This window comes from Hyla sarda, chromosome 1, assembly GCF_029499605.1.
Source record: "Hyla sarda isolate aHylSar1 chromosome 1, aHylSar1.hap1, whole genome shotgun sequence".
In the NCBI taxonomy this organism is placed as follows: domain Eukaryota; kingdom Metazoa; phylum Chordata; class Amphibia; order Anura; family Hylidae; genus Hyla; species Hyla sarda.
The window spans coordinates 584,374,984-584,398,330 of NC_079189.1; the positions used below are offsets into that span (position 1 = coordinate 584,374,984).

Here is a 23,347-nt window from a genome sequence, read left to right on the forward strand (position 1 = left end):
ACAGCGATAGGCTTCCGAAATGGCAGACCGAATCCACCTAGAAATGGTGGCCTTGAAAGCAGGTTGTCCCTTGCGATGACCTTCCGTCAGGACGAAAAAGGAATCACACTGACGAAAGGAAGAAGTGATGGAGAGATAAGACCAAACAGCCCGAACCACGTCCAGCTTGTGCAGTAAGCGCTCCCTAGGATGAGAAGGAGCCGGGCAAAATGACGGGAGGACAATATAGTCATTGAGATGAAAGGCCAAGACCACCTTAGATAAAAAGGAAGGGTCTGGCTGGAAAACGACCTTGTCCTGGTGGATCACCAGAAACGGAGAACGGCAGGAAAGGGCTGCCAATTCAGACACCCTCCGGATGGAGGTGATAGCCACCAGAAACGCCACTTTCCAAGAAAGGAGGTGGAGAGACACTTCTCTAAGGGGCTCAAAGGGTGCACCCTGGAGGGCACTCAGAAACAAATTCAAGTCCCAAGGGGGGGAAGGTGACCGATAAGGAGGAACAGCGTGCGCCACTCCTTGCAGAAAGGTCCCGGACATGCGGATTAGAAGCCAGGGGCCGCTGGAAAAGAACAGTAAGGGCCGAAACTTGACCCTTAAGAGAACTGAGAGACAACCCCAGTTCCAACCCCGACTGCAAAAAGGAGAGAAGACGGGAAACAGAGAAGGTCACCGGGGAGAAGTCTTGTACTTCACACCAACGAAAATAAGACCTCCAAGTACGGTGGTAAATCCTTGCAGAAGAGGGCTTACGAGCCTTGAGCATGGTGCGTATGACTGGGGAAGAGAACCAGCGGGCCCTCAAAACCGCGGTCTCAACCGTCAAATGCAGCGGCTGTAAATTGGGGTGGCAAAGAGGACCCTGAGAGAGCAGGTCCGGACGGAGCGGAAGGCGCAGTGGAGAGTCGTCCAGGAGCCTGACTACGTCGGCGTACCACGACCTTCGGGGCCAATCTGGAGCTACCAGAATGGCGGGGACGCCCTCTGCCTTGAGCTTCCTCAGCACCCTGGGAAGAAGCGGAAGAGGAGGGAACAGATAGGGTAGAGTAAACCCCGCCCAAGGAATCACTAGGGCGTCCACAGCCAGAGCCTGAGGGTCCCGGGACTTGGACACAAACGGAAGGATCTTCCGATTGTGCCGGGACGCGAAGAGGTCCACGTCCGGAATGCCCCAGAGGTCGCAGAGGTGCGCGAAGACCTCTGGATGTAGAGACCACTTGCCGCGGTCGGGTGAGGACCGCCTGAGGAAGTCCGCTTCCCAGTTGAGCCACCCCCGGGATGTGAATCGCCGAAATGCCCGGAACCTTGCTCTCCGCCCAGGAGAGAATCTTGGTCACCTCGGCCATGGCTGCCGAGCTGCGAGTGCCGCCCTGACGATTTATGTACGCCACGGCCATGGCATTGTCCAACTGAACGTGGACAGGACGGGACTGAAGATGGGGCTCCCAATGAAGAAGACAAAGAATCGCCTGTAATTCCAATATGTTTATCGGAAGAAGGGTCTCCTGGGGAGACCAGAGTCCCTGAACCGTCCAATCTCTGAACACGCCGCCCCAGCCCGACAGGCTGGCATCCGTTGTAACAACCTGCCAGTGAAGGGGAAGAAACGACCGCCCTTGGAGAAGAAGGGGGGAGCGAAGCCACCAGAGCAGAGACTGACGGACCCTGAGAGGGAGAACAATCTGACGATCGAGGGACAGAGGAGACCTGTTCCACCGAGAGAGAATCGTCAGTTGGAGGGGACGGTAATGAAACTGGGCAAAAGGTACGGCCTCCATAGTTGCCACCATCCGACCCAGGACTTCCATACAAGTGCGGATGGAGACTGATACCAGGGTCCGAAGGGAGCGGACCCCCTAACAGAGCGCTAGACATTTGTCCGGCGGAAGACGAATTCGGGCAGAGGCAGTGTCGAAAAGATGTCCCAGAAAGGTTAGAGACTGGGTAGGACAGAGGACTGACTTGTCCTGGTTGACCATCCACCCGAAGCGAGTCAGAGTGTGGAGAGTGATGTCCAGATTCTCCAGAGTCTGGGCCCTGGTTGGAGCCTTGATGAGAAGGTCGTCCAGATAGGGTATCACTGAGATTCCCCTCGACCGTAACAGGCCCATCACTGGCGCAAGGACCCTTGTAAAGACCCGAGGAGCCGTGGCTACACCGAAGGGGAGGGCTACAAATTGAAAGTGCCCCTCCGGAACCGCAAAGCGGAGGTACCGATGATGGCCTGGAAATATTGGCACATGGAGGTAGGCATCCTTGATGTCCACCGATGAGAGGAACTCCCCTTGTTCCAGGGACGCCACTACCGAACAGAGGGATTCCATTCGGAAGTGGCGGATGAGAAGATGAAGATTGAGACGCTTGAGTTCCAAAATTGGACGCACAGAACCGTCCTTCTTGGGGACCACAAAAAGATTTGAATAGAAACCCCGAAAACCTTCTCGGGAGTCAGATGCCGGCTCGGAAGCCTCGTCCACCAGTTTGCCAGGGGAATGAGAATGGGTAGAGGCAGTCCTGGAGGGACCGAGAACGCGGCTCTGGCGTGGCAGAGCGGCGGCTCAGAAAACGTCCTCTGGAGGAGCGACGTCTGTGCCCAGATGACGGGGGGGGGGGGGGGGCGGGACCCACGAGGGGAACGCTTATGTCTACTTGAAGACTCATTGGAAGAGTCAGACGAGGCACCCCTGGGATGCTTGTGAGAGCGTGAAGAATGTGGGTACGAGGAGCGAGCCCTTCCAGAGGTCCTGCGCAGGGAAGACCCCCTTCAAGGCGGACACCACTTCCCGGGAGGCCTCAGCCACCGAGCGGGAGGCTTGCCATATACTGGGTCAGGGAAGAAACACAGGCTGGGGGAGCGGCTGGATCGACCGGGACCGAAGGGGCATCAGGGGGTACCAGGGGGTCTGGGGGAGCAGTGGAGCAGGCAGGACAAGTGGGCTCAGCAGAGCCAGACATTTTGGTATTACAGTGCTTACAGAGATAGTAAGTCACTGAGGTTCCAGGTTTCTGTTTAGAGGGAGGAACAGCTCTGGGTACGGACATAATGAGGGAAAAGAAGGGAGATAGGAACTTTCTCACCCTAGTCTGTGTCCCCTGTCAGCTGCAGTGAGAAGACTCGCTCTGTGCAGCTAGAGAGAAAAAACTGGCCAACCAATAGGAAGAGAGGGGCGTGCCTGAAGCAAGACACTAAGTAAATGACCCCCTTCCTACTGAAATTCACGCCCACGGCGCTGATTGGGGCTGCTTCGCGCCTCTGAGCTCTCCCAGCCCCGTAGGCGGAGCCACAGACCGGCCGGGAGAACTGTCATGTCCCCGCTCCCCGCTCATTGCCCCGAGCGCACCTGTCGCTCGTTTGTGCGCTTGGGAGGAATAGGGCGGACGGCCAGCGTCGGTAGAGACTGCCGATGAAAAGAAGTAAGCCGGCGCAGAAGCGCCTGGCTCAAGGCAGCGCCGCGGCTGTCAGCCGCTTATAAGGCGCTGACGGCAAAGTCAAACTAAGCCGGCGCTGAGGGCTCCCGGCCCGGGACAGCGCAGCGGCTGACAGCGCCGCGGCTGACAGCCGCGTATAAGGCGCTGTTAGAGACAATGTCATACACACACACGCACACAAGTGAAGTGCCGGAATAAGGCCGTAGACGCCCAAGCATACACACACACACACACGAGAAGTGCCCCCTATATGATGCCCCTTCAGGTGCCACTGCTCCCCCAAAATAAAGTGCAGCCCCTGTAAGTTAGCCCCAAAATCTAAAGGGTGGGCCAAAACTTCAGCTCCTGTGAGTCCGTACCTGTGGAGAAAAAAGGGAGAAGTACTTACCTCAATCAGAAGAACTCACCTACTGGAGTCTTCAGTGATGTCTTCAGTCAGCATTAGTTGCCTGCATCACACCTGGCTGCTATGTGCGAGCGAGGCGAGCAGGGAAATAGGGGGACCCTGACCCGTGAGGTACCACCCAAGCGCTGACCGCTGGCGAGGGGGGGTTAACAGCGCATATACGCAATGTCTGTGCCCCCTCACTCACAATGGGGAATCGGGGAACCGCAGTCCCTGAGTCCCCACCTGAAAACAGAAAGGAAAAGGAATAAGAAACTAACACGTCCCTAACTAGGAACACAAAAAAGATTAGAAGACCTGGTCTGGAGCAACCCAGACCACATCCACCTCCTTCAGACACTAAGCTTAAACTGACTAGTTCAGAGCCTGAAGGTGGGTGTATCCTGCTGGGAGGAGCTAACTTTTTTTTTTTATCACCCTAGTGTCACACCTCCTAGAGACAGCAAGATACACCCACTGTCTGTGTCCCCCAATGGAGCAGATAGAGAAAGGTCTTTTATTTTCACCGGTAACAACTTATAAAAAGTTTTTGGATCTGACAGTGCCCATTTAAGACAGTCTTGAAAAACAACCCTGCCGACCGTAGCAGTATTCCACTTATACTACTCAGCACTCCTTACGACAAGACGATAAGGGCTTCAACTAACGATTATTTATAAAATCTATTAGTTGGAATGATTATTGGTTTGTTTAATCGGATAAATGTGCGAAATGACAACATTTTTTATTTTGTATTTTTTTTAAGATCTTAATTATAAAAACAAAAAACAACAACAACATAAATAGCCCTCCCATTAAATAACCCACCCTTAAAATACACAAACAGATAGGGAGCATCCACAAAAACCATGGCCCAGTCAGGGGAGATATGCTTGATATAATCCGTGTATAGTAACACATTGGATAATTATATATGATATACCTTCTGGAGTTAAATGTGTAATAGGGGATTACGTTTTGTGGGTGCTCCCCATCTGTTTGTATATTTTAAGGGTGGGTTATTTAATGGGAGGGCTATTTGTGTTTTTTTTGTTTTGTTTTTATAATTAAGATCTTCACCTGTTCAGGACACAGGGCATATGCATACGCCCTGCATCCCAAGTCCTTAAGGACTGAGGGCCTATGGATACGCCCGTGGAAATTCAAGTCCCCACCGCTAGCCGGTTGGGGACCGGATCGGGATGCCTGCTGAAATTATTCAGCAGGCATCCCGGCACATCGCCCAGAGGGGGTCCTGAGACACCCCCATGTCGGCGATCGGAGAAAATCGCATGTCAATTCAGACATACGATTTTCTCCAATTCCGGGCTTATCAGGTCTCTGGTGACCCGGAAAATAGGGCTGATTGGAGTTGTCAGCAACAGCCCCGATCAGCTTAAGGGATAGGAGTGAGGTGCAGAGCTGCGATCTCCTCCTATCCCCTGCCATTAGCAGAACGGAGTTCTGACCAATAGCAGCGCAGGACAGGGGGTTGCCATGGCAACCCCCCATTCTGCCCGCCCCTGGATGTCGAGGGGATCGTGGGAAGAAGATGGAAGCCGTACCTGCAGGAAAAGATGCCTGGGGACCTGGGATCTTCGCTGGAGACTGCTGGATCCTGGCTCAGGTAGGGAATTGTCGGTGGGGGGGGAATTGAAAGTGAAAGTAAAACGATCTTTACTGTGGCACCCACTAGGAAGGCCAAACTGCAACTCCCAGCACTCTGGGCATGCTGGGAGTTGTAGTTTTCAACATCTGGAGGGTCACAGTTTGGAGACCACTGTTACAGTGGTGCCCAAATGGTAGCCCTCCAGATGTTGCCAAACTACAACTCTCAGCATGCCTGGACGGCCCAGGCATGCTTGGAGTTGTAGTTCTGTAACATCTGTCCCTTCAGATTTAGCAATTTTCATGAATTTTTGAAAATTGCTGCTCTACTTTGAATCCCTCTAATTTTTTCAAAAAGCAAAAATATGTCCATTTTATGATGCCAATAAATTTATTGTGAACATCCATTTTCCTTACAAGTAGAGAGCTTCAAAGTTAGATAAATGCTAAATTTTCTAAATTTTCATGAAATTTTGGGATTGGTCTATGGATTTTCAGTGCAGATTTACACACAGAAAATCTGCATTGGGTATGGTACTAGGAGGCATACAAGGACTTTGCAGAATTTTTTTTTTCACCCTTAGGTTATGTTCACCCGACGGAATTTCATAATTTCCGGAATCGACTGGAAAAATTCTGCTCGAAAGTCCCGTAGGAGCAGAATCCCATTGCTTTCAATAGGATGCTGCTGCACTGTGCACACGGTGAAACTTCAGATTCCGGGGTTCGCCAAAAGAATGAACATGTCCAATCTTTAGGCAGAATAAGCTCAGAAATGCATTGCCGTCAATGGAGACGGTGCATTTGTGAGTGGCTCTGAAGAGGGGAAAAAAAAAAACTGTGACCCGTAGTCGAATGTGACCTGAACTCAGCGCTCTTAGCTCTTCTCAGTACTGATCACTGTTAGGGGTTAGGATTAATGGTTAAGATTAGGGTTGATGTTAGAGGTAAGGGTTAGGATTAGGGATATGGGGTTAAGATTAGGGTTAGGGAGTGAGAGGAAGCTGGCTGTACAGCAGAAAAGTGTGGCCCTGTGCGGAGGGTCACATTCCGCTACAGGAACACAGTTTTCTTTGTTACACCGGCAGAACATGCAAATGTGCAGAAGGTTAGTCGGTGTTTTCCCAAGAGGACATTCCGCAAATTTTTCTGCCGCCTAAACGTACCCTTATGGTTACAGAGGGCTTCACGTTATGGCGACAATTCTCATAAGACCAGCATCAATATCAATTATATTTTCTAGGTCAGTATGTTCCAAACAGTGTTTATCTCCAGCTGTTGAAAAACTACAACTCCCAGCATGCCCAGACAGCCAAAGGCTGTCTGGGCATGCTGGGAGCTGTAGTTTTTGTAACAGCTGGCGGAGCACCATTTGGGTAAACATCTATGTCTAGTACTCACAGGAATCCCTCGCCCCTGGAATTTATACACACTTTCCTCCTGCAGCGTTGCCGGGACAACAAAATGAGGGGGTAACCTGGAAAAACAGGAATGAAGAACTGGTTACCTAAAACACAAATGACACAAAACACATAAAATTCAGTAAAGTAAACATGTTTATAGTGATATATGTCGACTGATTATTATTTCCACAAAAGGTAAGATTACATATGTGAAAATGCAACCATACACATTAGATTGTAGATTCTATGGAAATGCAACATAAAAGTAAAGGAGTGTTTTCTAACCGGAGTGCCTCCAGCTGGTGCATAACTACAACTCCCAGCATGCCCGGACAGCCGCATGCTGGGAGCTGTAGTTTTGCAACAGCTGGAGGCAACCTACTGAAGTAAAGGATAAGCCATCAATATTATGACTCTTCGAAAGAAAAGAAAACGAGAAAGCACAAATACCTTTCCGAAACTTTGTAGCTTTCATTGATGGAAGATACTTTATAAAACAAGTTTCCCTTGCTGCGATCTAACTCCGTACGCCAGTCCTTCTGTTTCTCAAACAATACAGTCGGATCTTTGGCACTTGTGGCTGAAATAAAAAGAAATATAAATAAATATATGTGTGTGTATGTATATATATATATATATATATATATATTTATCTATTTTAATAATATATATATATATATATATATATATACACACACATACATACACACACACACACACACACAATATGTTACGTGTGACCCTACCCTTAATCTTTTAATTATTTATTTTTATTTTTTTAACACAGTTTGCCTGGGATAATGTGTAGTTCCCAACATTTATCAAAGTGGTGCACGCTCTTCATAGATAGCAAAGAAGCTTAGGCTTAGTGCATTCAGCTCTACAATACAATGTACACTAGACAGATCCCATTTAAATCAGTGGGTTTCATTGTAACCCATTGGTGTCCGTGGTGCAACGGACAAAGCTTTATTTTGTGGCGCTGAACAGAACCAGTAACGGAGCTGAATGGTGGTGTGAACTTAGCATTAGATATGGGTGCGGTCTGAGCTGGTGTGAGATTGTGCAAAAATATTGCAACTTTTGACCCATTGCGCAAAACAGTTGCCACATTTCACGGTAATTTAGCCACTTAACTTCTTTTGTACTGATTAAAGCCAGATACGGAAACATGTTTTTTTTTTTTTTTCATTTTTTATACATTCTATATCTTGCCTGTGCTGTTTTTAACAGCATTTAGTTATATACTTTACTGTGATTGGACCGTAGACCACAATAGACAGGACCTGTCCCATTCAGATGAATTGGAGACATTTTCAAAGGTCATTCTACTGGGGGAGGGGGGGGGATGCTGATCTCTGCTGTGAATGGTGGAAGATCATGTGTTATTTTTATACTGATGTCATTTTTCAAGAGTACCTGTGATCAAACCATATGTTCTAAACTAACTCAGATTATATTCCCTAACTACTCCTAACACCCCTCCTGCCCTTAAAAAAAAATTCTGAGCTTTAAAAAGCTGTGTATCATACCTATCCCCTTGCTCACATTACGTGAGCTCCCAGCAGGAGAAAGTGGGTGTTCCCCAGCAGACACAACGTCAATGAAACGAAGCCTGCGAGAGTTGTGCCTCACCATGATTTCGGTCTCCTGCCAGGCTTGGAGGAGACCAAACTAACTGTTTGACTTGCGGCAGGGAACAGAACAGAGCCACCTAGTGGCTGTTTTTTCAGTCACATTAAAAACATAAAATGTTGAGAATTTTAACAGCAAGTAAATAGCGAAGTGTCTTATAATTACATAAGGAACAATATATTAAAAGTTTCGTTTGGTGACAGGTACTCTTTCAATGTGCTCTTGAGAAGAAAGGCAATACTAGGAAATGATCTGCACAGAGCAGGAAGTAGGCAGAAAGTTAAACAGATTTGTAAATTACTTCTATTAAAAATTCTTAATCCTTCCAGTACTTATTAGTGGCTGTATACTACAGAGGAAATTCTTTATACTATTCTGTATACTACAGAGGAAAATCTGGGATTTCTTTTCTGTCATGAACAGTGCTCTCTGCTGACGCCTCTGTCCATTTCAGGAACTGTCCAGAGCAGCATATGCTATTGGGATTTTCTCCTGCTCTGGACAGTTCCTGACATGGACAGAGGTGTCAGCAGAGAGCACTGTGGTCAGACAGAAAAGAAATCCAGAAAGAAAAGAATTTCCTCTGTAGTATACAGCCGCTAATAAGTACTGGAAGGATTAAGATTTTTTTAATAGAAGTAATTTACAAATCTAATATGTATAAAAAGAATGGAGGACAGCACTCACCCAAAATGGTAGCTTCAAAAAAGTTCTTTATTGCATTAACACGGTGGCGGTGTCAGACAGGTGAATGGACAGCAACGCCGAGGGCCTGCACGCTGAGGCCCTCGGCGTTCCTGTCCATTCACCTGTCTGACACTACCACCGTGTTAATGCAATAAAGAATAAAAAGAATGGAGGACGGCACTCACCCAAGATGGTAGCTTCAAAAAAGTTCTTTATTGCATTAACATGGTGGTAGTGTCAGACAGGTGAATGGACAGGAACGCCGAGGGCCTCAGCGTGCAGGCCCTCGGCGTTGCTGTCCATTCACCTGTCTGACACCGCCACCGTGTTAATGCAATAAAGAACTTTTTTGAAGCTACCATTTTGGGTGAATGCCGTCCTCCATTCTTTTTATACATATTGGAATATGGCTTCTGCTAGATATGATCTTACCTAACCTTCCATTATATGTTGATACCAGAGCTGCTGCTCACAAGCTGCAATTTCTACAAGCAACGTGATGGATTAACCTCTTGCCGGACTGCCACAGTTTTCAGTCCAACAATAAAACCAGCTGACCGGAGTCTTAACTTGACTCAGTCCGGCTCATTTAAATAAATGGCGGTGCGGGTCCGGCGAGATACGACAGCGGACGTTTCTCCAACTGCTGTACAGCCAAAATGTGGTGTAAATGCCCCCTTATATAAAGAGAAAAACAATCTCTGAGTAGAGCTTTGCAAGAATTGCAGGAGTTGCCCACATTCTGTGTCATATAGAAGCCTGGGTAAATGATAGTGGATATTATGGCACAGTGCACGAGCACTTACCTATATAACGTGGGGCGGCTTCTGTGTATGGAAACAGGAAAATCAGCTTTAAACGCTTAGGACTAAGTGTGTGGTGAATGATCCCATTGACAATCTAGAAAAAAAAATAATTACATTTGCAGCAAGAAGAAAAAAAAATGAAAGCAAAGAATGTTATTGTTTATCACCTCAGATGAAGCAGTGCTAATATGCAAAAGGAATAATACTTTAAGCTTATATTGTCTAGCAAAGACAATGTAATAATTCTTGTGTATGCCTTGTGCTTACCCATTTTAGCTGATGTGGCAGGCAGGCATAATTTTAAGCCATACTAATTCCTATTTTAGAACAGAAATTATATCCTAATGCTGCCTACATTTCACATGAATCCTCTGGCTTTGCAGAGAGAGGGTGTGGAGTCTCATCACTGTACCTGGTCATCTTATTAAGCTGCTGGTGCTGGAGGTCACTCTGGAGGTTTGTTGAATAAGGACTACATTTTTCATACATTTTTACTGCATTTTGTCCATTTTTTGTGTTGTGACTTTACAAAGCTGCGTTAAAAATTAACATTTACAGTGACTTGCATAATTGTGGTAAGATATCACTATTTTTGCTGCGATTTTATGAAACGGGAAAAAAAAGCTGCAAAAAAAAAAAAAAAAACGTGTGAACAAAGTCTCAGAAGATATGGATAACTACTATATATCCTGATCCCATAGAGATAACAGCAGCAGTATACAGATAGAGCTGAGAGGGGAGGGGTCTGGGGGCAAATAGGAGTGATCTAATCAGTTGACTGAGAACGGGGCACTCCGGAGAAATCAAGTGGTGGCAGAAAGTTAAACAGATTTGTAAATTACTTCTATTTAAAAATCTTAATCCTTTTAGTACTTCTCAGCCGCTGTATACTCCAGAGAAAGTTGTGTAGTTTGTTTCTGTCTGACCACAGTGCTCTGCTGACACCTCTGTCCATGTCAGGAACTGTCCAGAGCAGGAGAGGTTTGCTATGGGGATTTGCTTCTACTCTGGACAGTTTCTGACATGGACAGAGGTGTTAGCAGAGAGCACTATGGTCAGACAATAAATAACTACACAACTTCCTTTGGAGTATACAGCAGCTGATAAGTACTGGAAGGATTAAGATTTTTAAATAACAGTAATTTACCAGTACCCCTTTAACCCGTTAAGGACCCAGGGTGTACAGGTACGCTCTGACGTCCTGGGACTTAAGGACCCAGGGCGTACCTGTACACCCGTGGTAATTGCGGTCCCTGCCATGTGCCAGGCAGGAACCGGACTGGGATGCCTGCTGAAATCATTCAGCAGGTACCCAGTGCAAACCACTGGGGGGGGGGGTACCTGAGACCCTTCTATGTCGGCAATCGCCGCAAATCGCCGATCAATTGGTTCCCTGGTGACCCGGAAAAAAAGGGTGATCACGTCTGACACGGCACCTATCACCCTTTAGCAATAGTTAAGTGGCACTGGTGGCCACCACACGAGGACGCCTGCTGTGGGGGTGTCCCTAACGGCATCCAAAAAATGCTCGGGTCCTTAAGGTGAAAATGTGCTGGGTCCTTAAGGGGTTAAGCACCACAATTTTCTGTGGGTCAGACTGATGATCCTATTACAGTAATGAAATAGATGGATGCAGCTGTGCTGAAATGAAACAGATGGCACTGTAGGATTAGTGATGGTGGAGTGTGCACCATATGGGCAAAAGAAAACAAGGGGTTATCCCAAGATTACAAATCAATCATCTATGCTGCTATATTGTTGCAGGAACTTGCGACAGACTTCTGAAAGGAACCAATGATATCAGGTCATTATTCTATACGAATATAACTAGCCCGAGAGCACTTGCTCTGTCATTAGCTTATTGAGTGGACGCACATGCTAAACCGTTGCTCCATTCACACAAGGTAATGCAGGGCGATTCTTATGGTTAGCCAGGGTCACAGAAGTGGGCCCCTCATCTACCATATGCTTCTGTATCATATAGAGCAGTGTTTCCTAACCAGTGTGCCTCCAGCTGTTGCAAAACTACAATTCCTATCATGCTCAGACAGCCAAAGGTAGTTCCTTTACCAGATTATGTAAAATAGGAAAAAAAAAAAAAAAAAAAAAAGTAACACACTCAAATGTGTGCGGTACCCACTATCTGGGTTAGAAATAAAAAATTAATAAATGAGAGAAAAACAAGCAGAACTTCCGCTATAAAATACCCGGTTCACTTCATCCTCTTTAGCATAGCTGAGACAGAAGTGAAACACTCTGAAGTCTTTACAGTAGATGAACAGTCTCTCGGGGTATTTCTTCAGTGGTGCACCTGATATAAGAACTTTCTTCTTGTCATCAAACACTAGAGAAAAAAAAAAAAAAAAAGGAAAAAATATATATATAAATATGGCAAGAAACTGTTTTTGTACCCAGTTTTTCCAGGTTCCTGAATGGCACATCGTCCTACTCTCTTAAAGAGCTGTGTTTCCCAACTAGGATGCCTTTAGCTTTTGCACAACTACAAATCCCAGCATGCCCGGACAGCCGTTGGCTGTCCGGGCATGCTGGGAGTTGTAGTTTTGCAACAACTGGAGGCACCTACTGTTTGGAAATTCTCATAGAAAGTTGCAATAGGTATTTTATCTGTTCCCTTAAGTTAATCATTAATTCTCGTCATGCTGCTATAACTCTAATCTTGTTTATTTTAGACGGAGACTAAAATCCTGTATTGTTCAGTCTCCGGCTTCAATATCGTGACCTCTGTCTTCAGGCGACCTGTGCTGCCCAGAGTAAATGCCCCAAATAAGCAGATCTCAGCACTCACCCGCCACCAGAACATAGTGTGACAAGGATTGGGACAGTAACTCTGCGTTCAGTCACACCCATGAGAGGATGCAATTATTTACCTCATAATAATGATGGACGTAATACCAAAGAAACAAACCGATTATTACCGATATATATAACTCCAGCCACAGGGAGAACTACAGCACTGTCATCTGTGCAGCAAATGTCCCAATATGTTCATATAGAAATAGCATGCTTCTCCAGGACCCAGGAGTATATGAACGCCACTGCTCCTGGACCCAGTCTACAAACGCCACTGCTCCTGGACCCAGTCTACAAACGCCACTGCTCCTGGACCCAGCCTACAAACGCCACTGCTCCTGGACCCAGCCTGCTAACGCCACTGCTCCTGGACCCAGTCTACAAACGCCACTGCTCCTGGACCCAGCCTACAAACGCCACTGCTCCTGGACCCAGTCTACAAATACCACTGCTCCTGGACCCAGCCTACAAACACCACTGCTCCTGGACCCAGCCTGCTAACACCACTGCTCCTGGACCCAGCCTACAAACACCACTGCTCCTGGACCCAGCCTACAAACACCACTGCTCCTCGACCCAGCCTACAAATACCACTGCTCCTCGACCCAGTCTACAAATACCACTGCTCCTGGACCCAGTCTACAAACACCACTGCTCCTGGACCCAGTCTACAAACGCCACTGCTCCTGGACCCAGCCTGCTAACACCACTGCTCCTGGACCCAGACTACAAACACCACTGCTCCTGGACCCAGCCTACAAACGCCACTGCTCCTGGACCCAGCCTACAAACGCCACTGCTCCTGGACCCAGCCTACAAACGCCACTGCTCCTGGACCCAGCCTACAAACGCCACTGCTCCTGGACCCAGCCTACAAACGCCACTGCTCCTGGACCCAGTCTACAAACACCACTGCTCCTGGACCCAGCCTACAAACACCACTGCTCATGGACCCAGCCTGCTAACACCACTGCTCCTGGACCCAGCCTACAAACGCCACTGCTCCTGGACCCAGCCTACAAACGCCACTGCTCCTGGACCCAGCCTACAAACGCCACTGCTCCTGGACCCAGTCTACAAACGCCACTGCTCCTGGACCCAGTCTACAAACACCACTGCTCCTGGACCCAGCCTGCTAACGCCACTGCTCCTGGACCCAGCCTGCTAACGCCACTGCTCCTGGACCCAGCCTGCTAACGCCACTGCTCCTGGACCCAGCCTACAAACACCACTGCTCCTGGACCCAGCCTACAAACACCACTGCTCCTCGACCCAGTCTACAAATACCACTGCTCCTCGACCCAGTCTACAAATACCACTGCTCCTGGACCCAGTCTACAAACACCACTGCTCCTGGACCCAGTCTACAAACGCCACTGCTCCTGGACCCAGCCTACAAAGGCCACTGCTCCTGGACCCAGTCTACAAATACCACTGCTCCTGGACCCAGCCTGCTAACACCACTGCTCCTGGACCCAGACTACAAACACCACTGCTCCTGGACCCAGCCTACAAACACCACTGCTCCTGGACCCAGTCTACAAACGCCACTGCTCCTGGACCCAGCCTACAAACGCCACTGCTCCTGGACCCAGTCTACAAACGCCACTGCTCCTGGACCCAGCCTACAAACGCCACTGCTCCTGGACCCAGTCTACAAACACCACTGCTCCTGGACCCAGCCTGCTAACGCCACTGCTCCTGGACCCAGCCTGCTAACGCCACTGCTCCTGGACCCAGCCTACAAACACCACTGCTCCTCGACCCAGTCTACAAATACCACTGCTCCTGGACCCAGCCTGCTAACACCACTGCTCATGGACCCAGCCTGCTAACACCACTGCTCCTGGACCCAGCCTACAAATACCACTGCTCCTGGACCCAGCCTGCTAACACCACTGCTCATGGACCCAGTCTACAAATACCACTGCTCCTGGACCCAGTCTACAAATACCACTTCTCTAGGGCCCAGTCTACAAATACCACTTCTCTAGGGCCCAGTCTAAGAATACCACTTCTCCTGGACCAAGTCTACGAACCTCACTGCCCCGGGGACCAGTCTTTCATGGATCCAGTCTATGAACATCATTGCTCCTGGATCCAGTCTAAGAATACCACTGCCCCCAGTCTAAGAATACCACTGCTCTATAACCCAAGTCTACGAATACCAGTCTACAAACACCTAAAAAACCTAGGACCCATTAGTTCAGCAGTACCGCTACTTCTGGACCCAGTACCCCAGCAGTACCACTACTCCTTGACCAAATACAGTACTACTACTCCTGGACTAGGTAGCCTGTTTGCATGGAATTTCTTTGGGTTCTATGGTTTTAATTTCACATCCCAAATAATATACCATTATCAGCATAAGGTAAATTAAGCCCACCCAGCCCTGGTGGAAATAGGTTGTGATATGACTGGGTCTCTGTTGGGTGCAGCGGAATATGGTATCACTATATAGGACAGGAACAGGAAATGATCCAGAATCCTGGAAACCTTCCAGGATTAGTGTGTAACCATTTAACCCCTTAAGGACCCAGCCATTTTACACCTCAGGACCCGGCCATTTTTTGCAATTCTGACCACTGTCACTTTAAACATTAATAACTCTGGAATGCTTTTAGTTATCATTCTGATTCCGAGATTGTTTTTTCGTGACATATTCTACTTTAACATAGTGGTAAAATTTTGTGGTAACTTGCATCCTTTCTTGGTGAAAAATCCCAACATTTTATGAAAAATTAGAAAATTTTGCATTTTTTTTTATCTTTGAAGCTCTCTGCTTGTAAGGAAAATGGATATTCCAAATAATTTTTTTTTTATTCACATATACAATATGTCTATTTTATGTTTGCATCATAAAATTTACGTGTTTTTACTTTTGGAAGTCACCAGAGGGCTTCAAAGTTCAGCAGCAATTTTCCAATTTTTCACAAAATTTCCAAACTCACAATTTTTCATGGACCAGTTCAGGTTTGAAGTGGATTTGAAGGGTCTTCATATTAGAAATACCCCACAAATTACCCCATTATAAAAACTGCACCCCCCAGAGTATTCAAAATGACATTCAGTCCGCGTTTTAACCCTTTAGGTGTTTCACAGGAATAACAGCAAAGTGAAGGAGAAAAGTCACAATCTCCATTTTTTACACTCGCATGTTCTTGTAGACCCAATTTTTGAATTTTTACAAGGGGAAAAAGGAGAAAATGTATACTTATATTTGCAGCCCAATTTCTCTCGAGTAAGCACATACCTCATATGTCTATGTAAAGTGTTCGGCGGGCGCAGTAGAGGGTTTAGAAGCGAAGGAGCGACAAGGGGATTTTGGAGAGTACGTTTTTTTTAAATGGTTTTTGGGAGGCATGTTGCATTTAGGAAGCCCCTATGGTGCCAGAACAGCAAAAATCCCCCACATGGCATACCATTTTGGAAACTAGACCCCTTGAGGTACGTAACAAGGAATAAAGTGAGCCTTAATACCCCACAGGGGTTTCACGACTTTTGCATATGTAAAAAAATAAAAATAAAATTTCACTAAAATGTGTGTTTCCCCCCAAATTTCAAATTTTTGCAAGGGTTAATAGCAGAAAATACCCCCCAAAATTTGTAACCCCATCTCTTCTGAGTATGGAGGTACCCCATAAGTTGATCTGAAGTGCACTACGGGCGAACTACAATGCTCAGAAGAGAAGGAGTCATATTTGGCTTTTTGAGAGCAAATTTTGCTCGGGGGGCATGTCGCATTTAGGAAGCCCCTATGGTGCCAGGACAGCAAATAACCCCCACATGGCATACCATTTTGGAAACTAGACCCCTTGAGGAACGTAACAAGGCATAAAATGAGCATTTACCCCCCATTGGTGTCTGTCAAATCTTTGGAACAGTGGGCTGTACAACATTTTTAATTTGCACAGCCCACTGTTCCAAAGATCTGTCAGACACCAGTGGGGTGTAAATTCTCACTGCACCCCTCATTACATTCCGTGAGGGGTCTAGTTTCCGAAATGGGGTCACATGTGGGGTTTTGTTTTTTTTGCGTTTGTCAAAACCGCTGTAACAATCAGCCACCCCTGTGCAAATCACCTCAAATGTACATGGTGCACTCTCCCTTCTGGGCCTTGTTGTGCGCCCCCAGAGCACTTTGCGCCCACATTTGGGGTATCTCCGTAGTCTGGAGAAATTGTGTTACAAATTTTGTGGGGCTTTTTTCCCCTTTACCTCTTGTCAAAATGAAAAGTATAGGGCAACACCAGCATGTTAGTGTAAAAAAGTTTATTTTTTTACACTAACATGCTGGTGTAGACCCCAACTTCACCTTTTCATAAGGGGTGAAAGGAGAAAAAGGGCCAGATGTTACAGAACTACAACTCCCAGCATGCCTGGACAGGAAGGGCATGCTGAGGATGTGTAGTTTTGCAACATCTGGAAGGGCACAGTGGTCTCCAAACTGTGTACCTCCAGATGTTGCAAAACTGCAACTCCCAGCATGCCCAGATGCCAAGGGCTGTCTGGGCATGCTGGGAGTTGTAGTTTACAGGGTCCTTTTACAGCAATGCATGTCGCTTTACGGCGACGTGCATTGCTGTAAAGGGCCCGACCGCGGCTGAAGATCTACTCACCTGTCGCCGCCGCCGCCGTCTTCATCGTCTGGATCCTGGTCTTCAGGGACGAGGTAAGTACCGGGGCCGGTCCCCAGCACTCCCCCGTCCCCCGCCGCGTCCTCCGGTCTTCCTCCCGTCCTCTCCGGACTTTCAGGGGCCGGGCAGGACGGGAGGAAGTAACCGCCCCCCCTCCTGCGATTGGTCGGTTAACTAACCGACAGATCGCAGGGGATCGGAGGAGGTGGCAGGCTGCGACAGCCGGGATCATGCGAAATTACATGGCGGTCGGGTCCCAGAGACCCGATCAGCCCGGTATCGCCGCAGATCGCAAGGGCGATTTCCCTTGCGATTTGCGGCGATCGCCGACATGGGGGGCCTACATGGCCCCCCTCGGCGTTTGCCCTGGATGCCTGCTGAAGGATTTCAGCAGGCATCCAGTTCCGATCTCTGCCCGGCGAGCGGCAGAGACCGGAAAACGCCATGACGTACGCAAGGGCGATTTCCCTTGCGATTTGCGGCGATCGCCGACATGGGGGGCCTACATGGCCCCCCTCGGCGTTTGCCCTGGATGCCTGCTGAAGGATTTCAGCAGGCATCCAGTTCCGATCTCTGCCCGGCGAGCGGCAGAGACCGGAAAACGCCATGACGTATGCATACGTCATGGGTCCTTAAGACCCAGGGTGTGAAGACGTATGCATACGTCATGGGCCCTGAAGAGGTTAATAGTCTGGATGATCTGACAGCCCATCATTACAGCAATTCTAAATTCACTTATACATTATAATGGACTTATATATATATATATCACATATGTTGCTGAGATTTTTATAATTGAATTTGCATGCCTTGAGATTGAGCAGGAAACTTCACAACAACCTTGGTTAAATACAATGAAAAAGATGAAAGCAGAACAAAAACAGGAAATAAACACTGACATTTAGGTAAAGAGATTGTACTAAAGTCTTCAGTACCTGCATAGAGCTGGTCCACACACTGCAGGGTGATGTCATTCTCACCTACTATTTTGTTTTTGAATTCTGGAGCCTATAAAATAAGGAGATGAACAATGAGACCGGGGCGAGCAATAAGGATGAACAGAAGAGGAGTGAATAATGCAGGTGGAATACCCAATAGGCTTGTGAAATGAGATTACTATGAAGGCTAGGAGATAAGTGGCTGCCAGACTGAGGCACCACTTATATTTGCCATAGTATCAGGCAGGGAAAACACTACAATGTCTGATCCAGGTTTCTCCTATTAGGTTCTGTCACCATAGACATTAGGTTATTAATAAATTGTGCAAAAAATAAAAAAATAAATCTAAAAATGCCTATGCCCAGCTTTAGGGATGGTCTGGCAGGCAAAATGTGCAGATGCCCATAGCAACAACTGTCAGCATGGGCACTGCAATGTAAAAGCATCTGACTGGCTGCGGAAGTCACAAAAGTGAAAAAAAAAAAACATAAGACATGAAAGAAAAACACGTCAACTTGTGGTTTCCTGCTGTTATCATGTAGAGGTTAGGGTGCAGTCACACCACGATTCATTAATACAGTCACCGGATCCGGCTGGGGGATGTAAAAACTGGCCGCTCCCGTACCCATCCCGCATCGCATTCATTTGAATGAGACGACAAGAGTCAGATAGTGACTCCGGTCAGTTCATTTTTTTGCCCCGTATCCGGTTTTGTGACTGGACTGAAAACCATAGTATGGCCGGGTTCACACCACGTTTTTGCAATACAGTTACCGTATCAGGTTTTTGATATAAAAAAACGATTCCTCAAAACCTGACTAAACTGTATTAGGGATCGACCGATTATCGGTATGGCCGATATTATCGGCAATTACCAAGCCGATAATGCCCCGCCCCCCGCACCGCGACCCCCCCGACCTGCCGCACCGCGACTGCCCCCGACTTGCCGCACCGTACCGCGACCGCCCCCCCCCCGCACCGTGTCGCACCCCCCACCGTAGTGCTGGGCGGTATACCGGTATGAACCGGATACCTTTTTTTTTTCCACGGTATGGATTTTTGCCCATACCGCTATACCGGTCAGGCCCCTCCCCCACCCTCCGAGCCAATAAAAAAAAAATTTAAACTTACCCGTAATGGGGGTGGTCCGGGCCATCCATCCTTCCTGTAGTGTCCGGCGCCATTCCGGGTGGAGGGTGAACCAGTCCGGGCTGTCCTTCTCCACTCCGGGCAGGCTCCGGCCTAGTACAATGCATAGACGCCGCTACGCCGTGACGTCAGGTGCGTCGCTGCGCACAGACGTCACTGCGCAGCGCCGTCTATGCAGCGATACTAGGCCGGAGCCTGCCCGGAGTGGAGAAGGACAGCCCGGACCGGTTCACCCTCCACCCGGACACTACAGGAAGGATGGATGGATGGCCCGGCTCACCCTCCCCGGACGGTCCCTGTAGCAACTGGGAAGGTGAGTCAGGGTTCTGGGATGGACAGGGGCCTGTATAATATACTATACCTACAGTAGGCCCTCCAGCTGTTGCAAAACTACAACTCCCAGCATGCTGGGAGTAGTAGTTTTGCAACAGCTGGAGGCACCCCTAGGCGCGGTGCGGCGCGGCGGGGGGAGCGGTGGCGGTGATAGGTCTCAGGACCCCCGGAGAGGCAGGGGAGAGAAGCGGGTGGCGGCGGCGGCCTATGGCACCACAAAAGCCACTGCAGTGCATTGATTTAAAGCGCCTGCTTTAAATCAATGATCTGCAGCGGTGTCGCGGGGGGATAAATAGCCAATAACTTATACCGGAATATCGGTATAAGTTATCAGCTATCGGCCCTAACCTCCACCGATTATCGGTATCGGCCCTAAAAAAAACTATATTGGTCGATCCCTAAACTGTATCAAAATGTTTGTACAAATATTTATCTGTATACGGTTGAAAAATTATGTCTGGTTGCATTTGTTTTTTTAAGAAAAAAAACATAAGTTTTTAACTTTTCACTCCATTAAGAATAAAGTTTCACGTGTTTGATTGAAATTCCAAGCACAAAAACTGTGGAAAGTCAAAAACCATATGGTGAAAACCGGATGGAACCGTACGCACATACGGTTCCCATTGACTCCCATGTAAAAAATAAATAAAAATAAAACGTATACGGTTTAATACAGTTTTTCACCCGGACCAAAAACCGTGGTAGGCCGTATCAACGAATCGTGGTGTGAATGCACCCTTATATATGAGCACTTGGGGCAACCCGAAAACTAGCAGAACTGGGCCACCTAAAAATGAGGGAGGAGATTTATCAAAACCTGTCTAGTGGAAAAGTTGCTGAGTTGCCCATAGCAACCAATCAGATCGCTTCTTTCATTTTTGAAAAGGCCTCTGAAAAATGAAAGAAGCGATCTGATTGGTTGCTATGGGCAATTCAGCAACTTTTCTTTTCCTCTAGACAGTAGGGATCGACCGATATTGATTTTTTAGGGCTGATACCGATAATATGTGAACTTTGAGGCCGATAGCTGATAACTTATACCGATATTCCGGTATAAGTTATCGGCTATCTATCCCATATCATATCCATCCCTCTCTCTGCCAGCCCTTTATTCCAGGTCTTCCGGCTAACACCCCTCCCCCGTGCCCCCTACTCACTTAGATGCCAGGATGGGCTGAGGGCCCTTCACAATTAGCACAGGGGCTGCTACTATCTACCCGGGGCATTACTTACCTGGTGGAACTACCTATTGGAGGCGTGACCTACCTGGCGGCACTACCTACTAGGACATTACCTACCTGGGGGGGGACACTATTTCCTGGGAGCATTATTTACTCGGGGGCTTTACATACCTGGGGGAATAACTTACTACCTACTGGGGGCATTATCTATTACATGCCTACAGGGGGCATTAACTACAACCTATCTAGCTGAATGACCTACTGCCTACCTACTGGGACATAACTTACCTGGGAGAATTTCTGAGGGCATTATCGACCTACTGGTGGGGTTCTACCTTAAGTAACCTACCCTCCACCCTTTTCTCCAACACACAACTACTTCCTTATACTATTGAGGGCACCAAGTAGGGCATTATTTGGGGCACGTAGAGTAGGGAACATGTGGGAAATGTGCTGAAAAAGTGTGAGCATTATGGGGGGGATTTATCAAAACCTGTGCAAAGGAAAAGTTGCCCATAGCAATCAATCAGATCCCTTCTTTCATTTTGCAGAGGCCTTGTTAAAAATGAAAGAAGCGATCTGATTGGTTGCTATGGGCAACTGGACAACTTTTCCTTTGCACAGGTTTTTATAAATCTCCCCCTATATGTTTGTTGTCTAGCAGATTCTGTGAAGAGGAGTCATGGTTGGAAGAAGGCTTTAGTATTGTCAGAGCAAGATAGAAAAGGAAAGAGAACCACTCCAAGAAGACGCCGGTCAGCAGATGTTACTGCACTGTAATCACAGGGACTGCGGAGCCAGGGTCACTACAATGTGGACTCTGTATGGGGGGGGGGGGGATATTGGCCTATGTTCAGCGGTCTTATTTCAATCACTATGTGGTGGTCATGGTGTGGCGGTATTATTCTCACATTTAAACTGGTAGTATTATTGGTATAATTGGTCTCAGTACACAAGATTTGGTCAGTAACAGTATGATGGTAATATGTATGGTGATAATATTTCTCCTTGTATACTGGTATTATTGGTAAAATGGGTAAGATGGTAATATTTATAGTGATATTTCCTCTTTCCTTCCTCTTTAAATTAAAGGGCTCTTGTTTTTCTTGTCCTGTGTTTTAAAATACTTTTTTCATAGACCGTGGGTAAGATAGTAGGCGGGCTCTGGGGGCAGACTTGGTAGTGGGCCATGGACCCAAGCCTTGAGCTGTGTAAGGGGCCCCAAAATTTCTGATGGCAGCCCTGCACCCCGGCCCCGCAGAAGCCGCTGCAGATCAATGATTTGAAGCGGGAGCCAGAGACGGTAGCCGCCACCCGCTTCTCTCCCCCTGCCTGTCCTGGGGTCCTTCTGAGTCCTACCACCACCGCTGTCCCCCACCCCCCCTGCCTACCCTCTGGCCAGAGACCGCCGCCGCCCGCTTCTCTCCCCCTGCCTGTCCTGGGGTCCTCCTGAGTCCTACCACCGCCGCTGCCCCCCACCCCCCCTGCCTATCCTCTGGCCAGAGACCGCTGCCGCCCGCTTCTCTCCCCCTGCCGGTCCTGAGTCCAACCACCGCCGCTGCCCCATTGCCTCACCCATCCCCGGTTTTATAATTACCTGTTCCCGGGGCGGGGTCCACACTACTTCTGGCTCCGGCGGCGTCCTGAGCTGTCACTTTGCGCACTGACGGTGACGTTGCGTTGAGGACGTCACTCGTCATTGCTCAGCGCACAGCAACAGCGCGGGATGCCTCAGGAGCCAGAAGTAACCCTGGGAACAGGTAATTATAAAACCGGGGATGGGGGGAGGCAATGCGGCAGTAGTCTCTGGCCGGGGCATTATCGGCATGGTAATTGCCGATAACGATAATGTCCAAAATCGTGAATATCGGCCAAACCAATAATCGGTCGATCCCTACTAGACAGGTTTTGATAAATCTCCTCCAAGAACTTTTGACATGTCACGTAAGCCTGACTCCAGCAACAAGTCAGTATAGGCAAGCAGCGGAGTGAAGTGCTTGGTCACTCGCTTCTCCCTGCTATATTTAGCAATTTGAGGGGGCCTCAGCACCACGACTGTCACCGATCAAAACAGTAACGCTTTATGGCAGTGTTTTCCTAACAGTGGGGGAGATTTATCAAAACCTGCCCAGAGGAAACCAATCATATCGCTTCTTTTGTTTTTCACAGGCCTCTTTAAAAATGAAAGAAGCGATCTGATTGGGTGCTATGGGAAACTCATTAACTTTTCTTCTGGGCAGGTTTTGCTGAATCTCCCCCCAGTGTGTGTCTCCAGCTGTTGCAAAACTACGAGTTCCAGCATGCCCGGACAGCCTTTGGCTATTTGGGCATGCTGGAACTCATG

The 23,347-nt window shown here is 48.0% G+C and overlaps 1 protein-coding gene across 1 annotated transcript in view; it reads right to left on the reverse strand.

Moving 5' to 3' along the window:
- MTMR12 (myotubularin related protein 12) overlaps window positions 1-23,347 on the reverse strand; it is an 84,388-nt gene that overhangs the window by 32,498 nt on the left and 28,543 nt on the right. Inside the window, exons 4-8 of the mRNA XM_056545227.1 lie at window positions 18,337-18,409; window positions 12,161-12,297; window positions 9,954-10,047; window positions 7,276-7,405; window positions 6,824-6,899 (exon numbers count right to left, since the gene is read on the reverse strand). Of these exons, the coding sequence (XP_056401202.1) occupies window positions 6,824-6,899; window positions 7,276-7,405; window positions 9,954-10,047; window positions 12,161-12,297; window positions 18,337-18,409 (510 nt within the window). The remainder of the gene's footprint in view (window positions 1-6,823; window positions 6,900-7,275; window positions 7,406-9,953; window positions 10,048-12,160; window positions 12,298-18,336; window positions 18,410-23,347) is intronic.